The sequence below is a fragment of the Acinonyx jubatus genome, chromosome B2, assembly GCF_027475565.1.
Source record: "Acinonyx jubatus isolate Ajub_Pintada_27869175 chromosome B2, VMU_Ajub_asm_v1.0, whole genome shotgun sequence".
Taxonomy (NCBI): Eukaryota; Metazoa; Chordata; class Mammalia; order Carnivora; family Felidae; genus Acinonyx; species Acinonyx jubatus.
In genome coordinates this window covers 59,674,532-59,686,962 of record NC_069385.1, presented here as the reverse complement: position 1 = coordinate 59,686,962, position 12,431 = coordinate 59,674,532, and the positions used below count along the sequence as shown (strand labels likewise).

The 12,431-nt window shown below is 35.1% G+C and overlaps 1 protein-coding gene across 4 annotated transcripts in view; it reads left to right on the top strand.

Annotated features, from left to right (window-relative positions):
• GRIK2 (glutamate ionotropic receptor kainate type subunit 2) overlaps nucleotides 1–12,431 on the top strand; it is a 648,818-nt gene that overhangs the window by 266,964 nt on the left and 369,423 nt on the right. For all 4 annotated transcript variants that reach the window (XM_027057188.2, XM_027057189.2, XM_027057193.2 and 1 more), the window contains exon 4: nucleotides 9,066–9,247. In XM_027057188.2, the coding sequence (XP_026912989.1) occupies nucleotides 9,066–9,247 (182 nt within the window). The remainder of the gene's footprint in view (nucleotides 1–9,065; nucleotides 9,248–12,431) is intronic.

The following is a 12,431-nucleotide window of genomic DNA, read 5'->3' as shown; positions in this document are numbered from 1 at the left end:
ACTAGGAAAGCTCATGTGAGCATTGGATGTCCAGAGATTTTACTGGAGATCGGTCATGTAGACATGGCTGAACACACACTTGGCTGACCTGTAGTCTCTAGCCCCATCCAGAGGCTGAGCTGACACCTCAAAACCCAAAGCCCCTAACATAAATCACATTGTTAGACTATCCAAAGACACTCTTATCAGGCAGGACAGTCCAAGGGCTTAGAGAGCCAATAACAAAGGCCAGACCTCTCTTTGGCAAGGTTAATTTTTTACTACCCAACTGTCAAATAGGAAAGTGAATTTAGGACTCTAGAGTTCAAGGAAGAGGTCTGGCAAGAGATATAAGTTTGGGAGTTATCGGCATATAGATGGAGTATTAATTAGGTTCCTAGCAGGAAGCAGGATTTACTTAGATGCTTGAAGTGAAGAGATTTTGATAGAGACCACTCATAAGATTGCAGGCAGAGTCTGGGGAAAAAAAACAAAAACAGGGCCTGTTCACACCCTCACACACACACAGTGATTTTGGAGTTCCGGGAGAGAAATTAATTACCAGAAACCAGTGAGAAGGTTTAATATGTGCCAGGCACAATACTGATTCATATGCATTAGCTCATTTGATTTTTTTCTGGATGGTATTAATTATTATGGTCACATTTTTATAGATGAAAAAACTAAAATTTGGAAAATTGAAATATCATCTGTAGTGATTCGGTAGCAAGTTAATGAGGTGGGATCGATGCAGACTGCCATGCCACAATATGGTTCAGGAATTTGGCATCACGATACAGCATAAAAGGATGGCTTATGAAAAGGTTGCATATGTGTTTGAAAGGTCTCAGCCTTTCTGCATGATTTTCCTGCTAAAGATTCTTCAGGTTCTGTCAGTTTATTACTTCCCCATTTAGGTCTTTCGAGGAGGCTTTTGCTTTGCTAGATCAGTATTGTGAGCATGTGTGGTATGGACTTTCCAAATGGAAACAGAGCAGAATAGAAACATCATGGCCAGATTATCCTGTGGGGAGAAGTCAGCGCAGAGATAAATAAGATTTCCCAGGGAAATAGAAACAGAAGAGGTGCATGTATGTGAGTGTGTGTGTGTGTGTGTGTGTGTGTGTACACATGAGCCTGGTTGTGTGTGCACACATACATGTGTGTTATGTGTCAAAGCAAGTTTTCAGAATTTGGGGGGGTTTGAGAAGAAGAAACAATATAGAATTTTAATAAGTTGCTTTAGACAATAAATGTATATGCTTTTTAAATGTTTTCAGGAGACTGTAAGTGTCTGCGTTCCTGTTTGGATTCTACTTGTTTGAATGCATCCTGGTTCAGGGTTGAACTTTGGGTCCTGCATTCATATAGAGAGCATGGTGCCTGAAATGTATCGTCTGCACTGTATTATATTCCATTCTGAAGCGTAAAAAGGCTTTGCCATCAATAAAACAATATCATGGATAGGATTTGATGACACTAATAAATAATGAGGAGACCTTAATAAAGGGATAACTATTGGTAGGCCACTATGCCTACCCCATCACTCAGGTTCAAATCCCTTAACTGAAATATGCCTCTGAACCCAGAACTGGTCTCAAAAGCATTTTTCACACAGTGCTACAGCTAGCCAGGGACAATTGACCTTGACATGTAAATTTGCTACTTGGTTTCCAATGTATCAGGCTAAGTGTTTTTATATGTTTTGAGTTTTGAATATATTAGACTCTAGCATACTTTAAAGATACAGCAAATTTCAAAAAGAGAGAAGGCATTCCCTCTCTGTAAGGTTATTATTATGATTTGAAGACTTTCCTCCCAGGAGACCAGCCCTCTAATTTTACTCTCCCTAGCTTTCTCCCCCTCTTCTAAGAAGATGAAAACCACTTTGGAAGTTTCTTTTCATCTTCCCTGTCTCTTCTCCCTTTTTTTTTCTAGACCCCAATTTTCTTTATTTTCTATTTTCCCTGTACTGATGAACAAATCTACCTCATCTCCACGGAGAGGAAGGCAGGCAAAAATTTGGAGACAGAATTATTTTCGGTGGCAATCTACTTCTCTTCTCTAAGCCACTTTTGATTTTCTTATTGTGATCAGCTCCCTTGTGTGTATTTAAAGCATTACCATAGATTGGAAACTCCATAACTGGTATAGATATTTTATTTAGTTTTCTTTAAAACACTCTGTAGCAGAAATACAACATTCTAATAAAAATAACTCCCTGAAATGTTTGGCCTCTCAATGAATTCTCTTTTCTCAACTGAAAAAAGGGGAGGGGGTGATGATGAAGCATTGAATGTGGATGAGTCATTCTTGTATAGTTTATTACACAATGCATTTGAAGGGTAGGGGAGAGGTCTGGCCTGCACAAAGACCACATTAACTGAAATGATAAATAGTCTTGATGAGTGAGCCAGGTGGCAAAACTCTAGTTTGTGTGGCTGCTGAAGTGGATACCTGGGTATAGGAGGAAACTTGGGACTCCCTTCCTGGGGCTGGGGGAGGCTGGGCCTGCAGAGAGGCAGTGTGATTGATCTCTTTAAGAAAGTGCCAGCTGGAGTGTGCATAAATGGCTCCTTCTGGCTTCTCCTTAAAAGCTGAATTGATGGCACCTTCTGAAAAGAGCAGCTCAGACCTCTGTCCCCTGTTAGCTTAAGATAAACCTTGATTTCAGCGACTGTAAAATATCTGAAAGTAGAAAAAGGTTAAAAAAATGTACTCAGTGAAGAAATTAAAGAGAATAGAGTGTAACTCATCTACCAAAATAAAGGGATAATTGCAATGTGGTGCTCTTTTTTGTTAGAAGATTTTCAGGAACCCATCTGTGCAGATTGTTTCTCTTTTATTATCATTACATCAACTAATTACATTAGGGAAAGAGAGGGCATTTTAATTAAAAGATTGTTTTAAGGAGTTATAATTCTACTCTTTCATTAAATAACTTCACTGCATGCCAAATTTGTTAAAGTATGCTCCATTTCTGAAAATTGTTGTTTGAGAATTATTTGTATTAACCACATTTTCAACAAAACAAATTTCATCCTTTTATTTCATCTCAGAGATGGGTTCTTTTTTATTTCTCCATTTTGACCAAAGAATCATAGGAAATTACCACATGTAAACCATCCCAATTATATTAAGAAGCTTACTTTTTTTCCTGTTTTATTTTACACAGCATACATATTTAATATATGATGAATTTGATTAAGGTAATCTTTCCTGAAATTGGAATGTTTTTAGAACATGATAATTTGCAGGGAAATATTGGGGGAAGTAGGAAGATCAATAGAGATCCACAAAGGAAAATGCATACCCAGTATTGTAAGTAGGCATTCCTGCTGTTTAAACCCATTTCCCTTTGGATAAAAACCTCATCCAGGTACATTAAATTGCAGGGATGCCATTAAACAACTCATTAAATAAAGTGGATAAACATCCATTCTTTGGATATTTTGAATCCATCTTCCTTTTTGTCAACTCTCTCTTACTCTTCCAAGTTGTCCTAAATAACAAAATCCAGAGATTTGTATGTAATTACCAGATAAAGGGAAGTCATAGGATCTAGAATGGAAAAACAACGTCACAGGATAGAGCAATGAAGACTTAGCAGGCAAGAAAGAAGTCTAAGCACCTGGTGCTGGAGATGGTGAAAAGCCAAATTTAAAAATCATGTTTCTACTTTCAGTATTCAAACAACTCTAGATTTCTGTCCTCTGATTGGAATCCTGAACTACTTTTATTCCAAAAAACTGAATGTAAAAAGCTTTACAGACACAACTTCTGTGTTAAAAAAATGTATCTCATGCAGTTCAAGACTGAAAAAAATACAGTTATCGCAATCATTATATTTGCCCGTGAAACAATGTTTTACACATAGTAGATGTGCAGTAAAATATATGCTGAATGAATGAATAAAAGGAACACTTCACTCTAATTCTTAAGTAGGAGATGGTAGTTCCTACTAGCAGCAGTTGTTTTTATTTATTTATTTTTATTTATTTTTATTTTAGCTCTTCAATATTATTCCTTAGGGAAGCTAGCAAACTGAAATCTGTTACATTAATGCCAGCAGGGATATATATGTGTGAAGAGAATAAGTAAACATTTATTGCACCTGATGGCTCAATGGACCATCCACATGAGCTCTTAAGAGACTTGAAAATACTTGCCAGGATTTATATTTAGTGTGAACTCTGCAAATACTATTTATGGATTTTTATCCTTCAGAAAATTTCTATTTTTTTAGTCACTTGAGATTTTTCAATTCAAAGCTGTTGGATAAATCTGTAGCCAGCTATGTAGCTTCTTTTTCTTGGGTAATGAGTTAATCTCTTAAAATTTTTATTAAAATTTTGATGTTGTTAGGTTTTCAGTCAAAATCAGTGCCAAAATAACTTCCAAGAACAGGTTTAAATACCAGCACTTAAAAAAAAAAATTACTACAGTCTTCCTAATCTTTGCCAAAATAACAACATTGACAACTGCTACTTTTCGAGAGTCTAATATGTGACAGTTCCTTTTTTGGTGTTTTGTAATTAGTACATATATGATTTTACCCTGTTATGGAGAAGAAGAAGGCAAAGCAGAAAGAGATATGATGTCTTGCACAAAGTCATACAGATCATATATATATATATATATATATATTTTTTTTTTTTTAATGTTTATTTTTGAGAGAGAGAGAGAGACAGAATGTGAGCAGGGGAGGGGTAGAGAGAGAAGGAGACACAGAATCCAAAGCAGGCTCCAGGCTCTGAGCTGTCAGCACCAAGCCTGATGCAGGGCTCGAACCCACGAACTGTGAGATCATGACCTGAGCCAAAGTCGGATGCTTAACCGACTGAGCCACCCAGGTGCCGCCAGATTGTGTATTTTTGAACGAAGATTCCAACCAGCACTGAGAGGCTGTTTTTACTATGATTGACTAAATCCCCCAAATTTATATTTGGCTTGCATAAAATCTTGTAAGATAAGTAAAGCCAAGGATAGCTTTTTTTTCCTTATTCAGCAAAAGGTGTTATTAGATCATTCTGCATTTATATATTTTATGAGAATAATAGAAAATCCGAGCTAGGAAAAATTTAGAAATAATCCAATTAGTAATTCTTTGACTTTTTGGTTTTTATATCATCTTACATTCTTTTTTTTTTTAATGTTTTATTTATTTTTGAGACAGAGAGAGACAGAGCATGAGCAGGGGAGGGGCAGAGAGAGAAGGAAACACAGAATCTGAAGCAGGCTCCTGAGCCGAAGTCGGACGCTTAACCGACTGAGCCACCCAGGCGCCCCAATCATCTTACATTCTTAAGAATAATTAAAGATCTCTAAAAACATTTGTAAGATTTTTGTAAGTTTCTTTAATATTTGACTTAGTGGAAGGAAGCTGGGATTTTCATATCTGATTCCTTATTCAATCTGCTGTGACATCATCTGTGTCTCGTAACCTCTACTGGAAGACTCCATTGTCAGTGTGGGAGAGAATGAAAGAAAAAAGCTTTAGTATTATTATGTATTATTATTAAAATAGTTGGACCTTACGGAACACCCCCAAAAGAGTACAGACATGTGTGGACCTTACTTTGAAAACTGCTGATCTAGTTTAATAGACGTAGAAACCAAAGTGTCCCATCAATCTGTTACTGAACTCAAGTCTGATGATGGATTAGGAAGGGACTGATACTTTCCTACAAGGATATTATATGTGATTAGGATGGGCACTAAGCTACACTATGGAAATACATGGAGATGATTTTGAGGGAGTCTATTTTTACCTCTCTCGTGCTCCTACTAATGGCACAATAATCTGCCCCCACCTCCCTAGTAGAACTGTCCTTGCCTGGGTCATCAGTTATCTTCTAGTTAAATTTAATAAACACTTTCTTAAAGTGTTTACTATTATTTCTTTGTTACTAGCAACCCTTGACATGGATGATCACTCCCCTTCTTTTGAACCCTCAGTTGACCTGATCCTCCCATGATCTCATGCTCAGTGGAAGCACTCTCTCCCCCTAGTTGTCCAAGCCAGAAATCTGGGAAACTTCCCTGACTCAGTGCTCTCCCTCACCAAGTACTCTCAGTATTTTTTTAAAAATCTCTTTCTGGTCCATCCACTTCTTTCTCCATCTTGCCCTGTACACACATCTTTGCATTTTCTAGCCTGCATTATTCCAACTGTCTTCCAACTCTTTCTTCCTCCAGTTTTAGCTCTTTTGATCTGTCATCCATACTGAAAATCTGAGTGGTTCTTTTGAAATGCGGATTCCAAGTGGGCACTTTTCACCACCTTTAAGAACTCAACTCTAAAGTAATTTACGTGGGCTTCTTAGGCAGCCTCATGCCCCCTTAAATTAAACTTTCATCACTTCTTCCTTGCTTCTTAAGATTCTTTGCTTGTGCTCTCTCACTCCCCTGCCAGTATAAAAACTGTTTTGTTCTGTTTTTTCTTGTATCTATTCCTTCCACTCTTACTCTTTTTAGTCAGGTAGTAACTTAGATGTCACCCTCTTGGAGTAATTTCTGTAAGCACTCTCATCCCGAGTTAGAGGATTCTGCTATATATTCTTCTTCAATAATTGCATTTTCCCCATCAAAGTATTATTTGCCACTTTTTATTTATAATTGCCTGCTTAATGACCTTTACCTGTCCCCCACCCCTCATATATTTTTAATATGGTATGGGTAGGAGATTTGTCTATTTTATTTTTTATTGTACTGCCGATATCTAAAACAATGCTTGACCTATAGTAAGAATTGAATAAATTTAACAGAATTGTTTGATGCAAGAGTAAATGAATGATGTCTTCTTTTCTTTCTCTCATTCCTACAGTCAGTTGTATGTACAGATTTCTGATTCACTTTTCCTAATGAAGCTGGAGTTCATTCTTTGAACTATTTTATTGTTTTATGATGCTAGCTAATATAATATAGTTATTATCCTATCATATCATTATGCCAAAGTGTTTCAAAGAGTGACTCACATATGACACTGAAATCAGACTTATGTTTGGAAATTGGTCTTACTTTTTGATGACCAGGAAAGTCATGTGGGAAGATTGTTAAAAATGTACATGCATGAGTCCTATCCTCTAAAGGTTCTGATTCAGCTTTTATATTATAACCAGCTTCATAGATTACTGTCATACCTTCCAAAGTATGGGAGCCATTGCCTTACTACAATTATACTTTGGTTTATTTATAAAAGTAGTTAATGCTACTACCCTTTAACAATTTGTTAACAATTTGTTCTAATTTAGTTGCAGAGCACTCCTGTGTGCAAACAAACATATAGCCTTTTATACATGCTGTGGAGGATTTTATAAGCCCAATGTTACACTACTACAATTAAGCAGGTGTTATAAATTCAAATATTTGTTTTTACCTTTGTTTAACCCAAGTTTACATCTTTACTCATTATATGTACATTAATTCTCTGGACTGAATTGTATTATGTTTAATGAGTACATTGAATATAAATTAGCTATGTAATACTTATTTTAATATAGCTAGTACATCTAAATTTATAAAACAACATAAGATAATTGTAGTATGTTGTGTAATTTATGCAACAATTATTTGTAGAATTTTAAATGGCAAAATTCTCATAACTTACAATGAAGTAAGTTTTATGGCACAATATTTTAAAAGCAAGAGATACTAGGTATATTTGTAAATTTACATATTTTTACATTGTATGTCTCACTCGAGAATGAAAATACTGAAAACTAGTTATGTTAATTTTATTAACTATGTTACAACATATTAAAATGTGTATAGCTTTATATGTATAAGACCTATTCATTTAAAAATTGAATGAAAAAGATTCCTAGAATTAGATTTTACTCCCTGTATCATGTGTTATTTTAATACACAGATTGTTTTTACTCACAATAAGATATATTTTTATTCCTGTTATTCCAATTTCTAAATAGAGTAAAATCACACACACACACATACTCACATATATTGTTTGCAATACTAATATTTATGAAGGTAGTTCTTCAGGGAGATAGAAATGGAGAAAAATATAGAGGTGAAACAGGAAAAAAAGGTAAATAAGAAAGAAGAGTAGTAGGAGGAGACGAGGAAATTGCTTCATATCATTCCAAGATAGAATAGAAGTAGATGATACTTTTTTCTTATCACACTTTTTAACATGTTGAGTCTTTTATATGAGTTCTTGAAGACGTTTCATTGCTTGAAGTTTGTATGAAAAAATAAATTTGATGGTATGTCTCTATTATTTAAAAATGTCTACCAGTTCTATGACCTATTGAACATGTGTCTATTAATTTGATATACTTTGAAACATAATCAGGAGCTATTTCTCTAGGAAAATATTTGCTTTACTAATACCGTGTGTGGTTATATTTATTTCTGGAGTTAATGTTATATCTAACAAACAATACAAAAAATATTTTATTTCTTTAAGTAATTTAATAATGGTCCAGGCTACTAGTTAGAGTGTATTTTATTAAAGAAAGTTACTTTACTCTTACATATATACCAAATTACTAGACAATTAGTTGTAAACAAAAACAAAAAAGTAACTCTAGTTTCTAACACTGGAGAATAATAACATAAATTATGTCCACTATAAAATACAGTGTTAAGTGGACAAACTGGAACAATAGTCACCGACTTACAACAACCTTTAAGACATAGTCGCAAACTACTATTAATGTAAAATGCAAAACAAAACAAAATAAAACTCTATGTATATCTGTGGAAATGCAGAGAAAATGTGTGGAGGAATAATATTTGTAAGCTGTTAACTGTGACAACCTTTTAGGAGCAGAATTGGGGTACAAAGGGAGACAGACTGTTTTGTTCTATATCCTTTTATTTATTTAAATTATTTTCATCAACTTATGTATATCTTTCATAATTTGAAAAATACCTTAAAGAATTTGAAAAATGATCATTCTAACAAAACTAATGGGATCTGGAGTTAGGAATTTCAGTGGTCCCACCATGAATGCACATATACATGGTCAAGGAAATCGGGCATTGTAGTGAGTATGTTCTGTGATTTTATGACCTACTCTGTTTTTTCTCTAATCTTCTTTTTCCCCCCTTTTTCATTAAAGGTCTCATTCGTTTGCAGGAGCTCATCAAAGCTCCATCACGGTACAATCTTCGGCTTAAAATCCGTCAACTACCTGCCGATACAAAGGATGCAAAACCCTTACTAAAGGAAATGAAAAGAGGCAAAGAGTTCCATGTAATCTTTGACTGTAGCCATGAAATGGCAGCAGGCATTTTGAAACAGGTAATCTTTAATTTACTTAAATTCTTGGTTTCTTTATTGAATTTGCATTTAAAGCATGTCCTTTTTTTTTTTTAAGCAAAGTGTTATTGTCACATAGTTAAAATGAGCCATAGAAGTCACCTTGATGTAATTTTCTGATAGAAAAATCTGACATTTGCTTTTAATTAATTGTCTTTAAGAAAAAGTAATGTAAATACTGATGATCTTCAAAACACATTGTTTGAAGTTCTGAGGTTTTTTCAAATGGCTACAATGCTGTTTGTTAATGTGAATGCTGGTTATTATGATAGATATTTGTTTGTACTGAAAGGAAGGAATAAACTGACAGTCAATGATTGAGCAGCTCAACCGTTAAAATCAACCAGTTGAAAAAAGAGAAAAAAAGATTTGCTATTTAGCTGGCATCTTCTAGGAGATCCCTTGCACATCACTTATTTAATCAGCACAATGACCACATGAAGTAGAGACTATCTCCACCTCACAGATGAAGAAACTGAGTCTTGGAAAGATTGAATAACTTTCTCAATGCCCACCAGCAAGGAACTAACAGAGGGATTAATATCTCACCAAGTGATGTTAAGTATTCATTCCAGAATAAAGCATTGCTAACTCAAAAGTTAATACTAAAATCAATCAAATGAAATAATTTATAGCAGTAAAACCTTTTAGTGTTACTTTTGTACTATTCCAACCTAACAGTATACTGGAAAACAGCAATTATTATTCTCCCCTATATTACAGACAAGAAAAGAGACTGATGTTGGGCATTAAATGGCTGGCATGAGCCCATATATTTACTATGTAGTAGTCTAGATTTGGATTCAAGTCTTTGTACTTTGTTTTTTAAGCTCTTGTAAAGACACTGGCTGATATCACAGTGGCTTGGGGTTAGTCAACTGTCCTGAAACCTCTCACGTATAAGATAAAATATCACTATTGGAGAGTTATGCAGATTCAGATATCAAATTATATCCCATAAAATATAACTATCAATTGTAAATGCCTGTTATAACATGGTTAGTTTATTAAGCAGATGGTTGTCCAATCTTCCAATATGAATGTTGGTTTCACTGCAATAAAATATTTAATTGGATTTGGAAAATTGCTCTAGTGTTATATTTGGGTAGTAAAGCATATGAGATTTGGGTGTGTCTTTGCTTGTTGTTGTTTTTTGTTTTGTTTTGTTTTTGGTAGTGAATAATCAGTGAAATGCAGAGTAGGAATTTGTTTTTCATGTAATACCAAAGACAATTCTTGATCACATTTAGAATATACAGGCTTGGAAAGGAGACCTTTCCTTTATGCCCAGAGTGAGTAGTATTTTACGATTTGTCAGTGACAGAGCTTTGGTCAGCTTCCTCTAGGCTTCCAGCAAGTACGTAAATGATCAGTTGTCTTGTCTCTAGAGTAACTAACTGACTTATTTTGCTATCAACTTTAATAGTAGAATTGCCATTCTGCCTTCTATTTGATATATCCATTATAATTGGTTTCTTATATGTAACCTGCTCTGTTTGTAAAATAAAAACAGAATTAAGATAATTTTTAAAATATATATAGCAGAAAAGGTTACATAGGGGCGCCTGGGTGGCGCAGTCGGTTAAGCGTCCGACTTCAGCCAGGTCACGATCTCGTGGTCCGTGAGTTCGAGCCCCGCGTCGGGCTCTGGGCTGATGGCTCGGAGCCTGGAGCCTGTTTCCGATTCTGTGTCTCCCTCTGTCTCTGCCCCTCCCCCGTTCATGCTCTGTCTCTCTCTGTCCCAAAAATAAATAAACGTTGGAAAAAAATAATAATAAAAAAAAGAAAGGTTACATAATTTTAGCAAGATTAGTAAAATCTTTGCAAGATTAGTAGAAAAGTCACAGCACAGGTAAAATGATTATATGAGACTTAAAATGAAATCAGAGTAACATTATTACACAGAATGTGTATGTTCAGAATCTGTAACACTAACAGACCACATGTATGATGTTTGTTTTTTATCTTACCTTGTCCTAGAGAGCATTTGTTCCACATTTGGATATCAGTTATTCTAGAAATGAATTCAAGAAGAAAGCAAATAGCTTCCTTATAAATGAAGCAACACATTTAATAGGACTCTATTTCATGATTTATAAATTTTTTTGGAGATTTCTCAACATTGGTTAAAGACAGAAGTACAAAGAAATGGTATAGGAGTTGGAGAGCAGGCATAGATGGGCTGGGCTGTCCTTGTGTGGCTTAATCGAAGAACCACTAATAGGAGTATCCAGAAATATGGATAGGTTTATCAAGTTAGCCCTATTTGTTTCATTGTTTTATTTATTTTAACTAAGTGAGCCTTTCTTAAATATTGGGCAAAAGTGAACTTGAAGTTTCTTCCCTGAATGCTTTAAAAGGGACAGAAGCTTGAAGCTGGCTATTTGAATGCAGTAATGGGCATACAGGCCTTAATAACAAAAGATTCCACCTCCACCCAAATTTGTCAAAGAGAATCCCCTATGGCAGGGCGAAGATGATCTGCATTTAAGCCTCACAAGGTCATTCTATTACAGAGAAAAGTATTAATCAAGACCTTGAAAGTCTAGATTAGAGACTGTGAAAATTTTTAGGCTGGAAAAATGTGAAAGCAGATGCAAATAAACTTCCACGGCATCAGAAGTAAAATTAAATTAAATTTTAAGAAATGTGTCTAAAGCCCATCTCTTCAATTGTTAACTTTGAGTGATGTAACTTCTGGATACAACCTGAAGGATAAACCGATTGCATATTATATGCCTAGAAGTGTTAATTTGTCAAATGGCATTGTTAGCACTACTCTAGTTAAATGTTGGGGATTTCTAATAATATTTTGATTTTGGAAAATCTGTGGCATTTCTTTCCAGGAAGGATAATACAGTACAACCAATTTTTCTATTGTGGCCACTCTCATTTATTTATACATAAAGAGATATTAATTTTATTCTTGTTAATGTGGTTTTAACAGTCCATCCAGTTCATTCAAAAATAGTGGCAAGGGCGCCTGGGTGGCTCAGTTGGTTGAGCATCTGACCAGCTCGGGTCATGATCTCACAGTTCATGAGTTCAAACCCTACATCTCTCTCTCCGCTGTCAGTGTGGAGCCCACTTCAGATCTTCTGTTTCCCCCCACTCCACCTCTCCCTGTCCCTCCCGGCTTGTTCTCTCTTCCTCTTTCTCTCTCTCA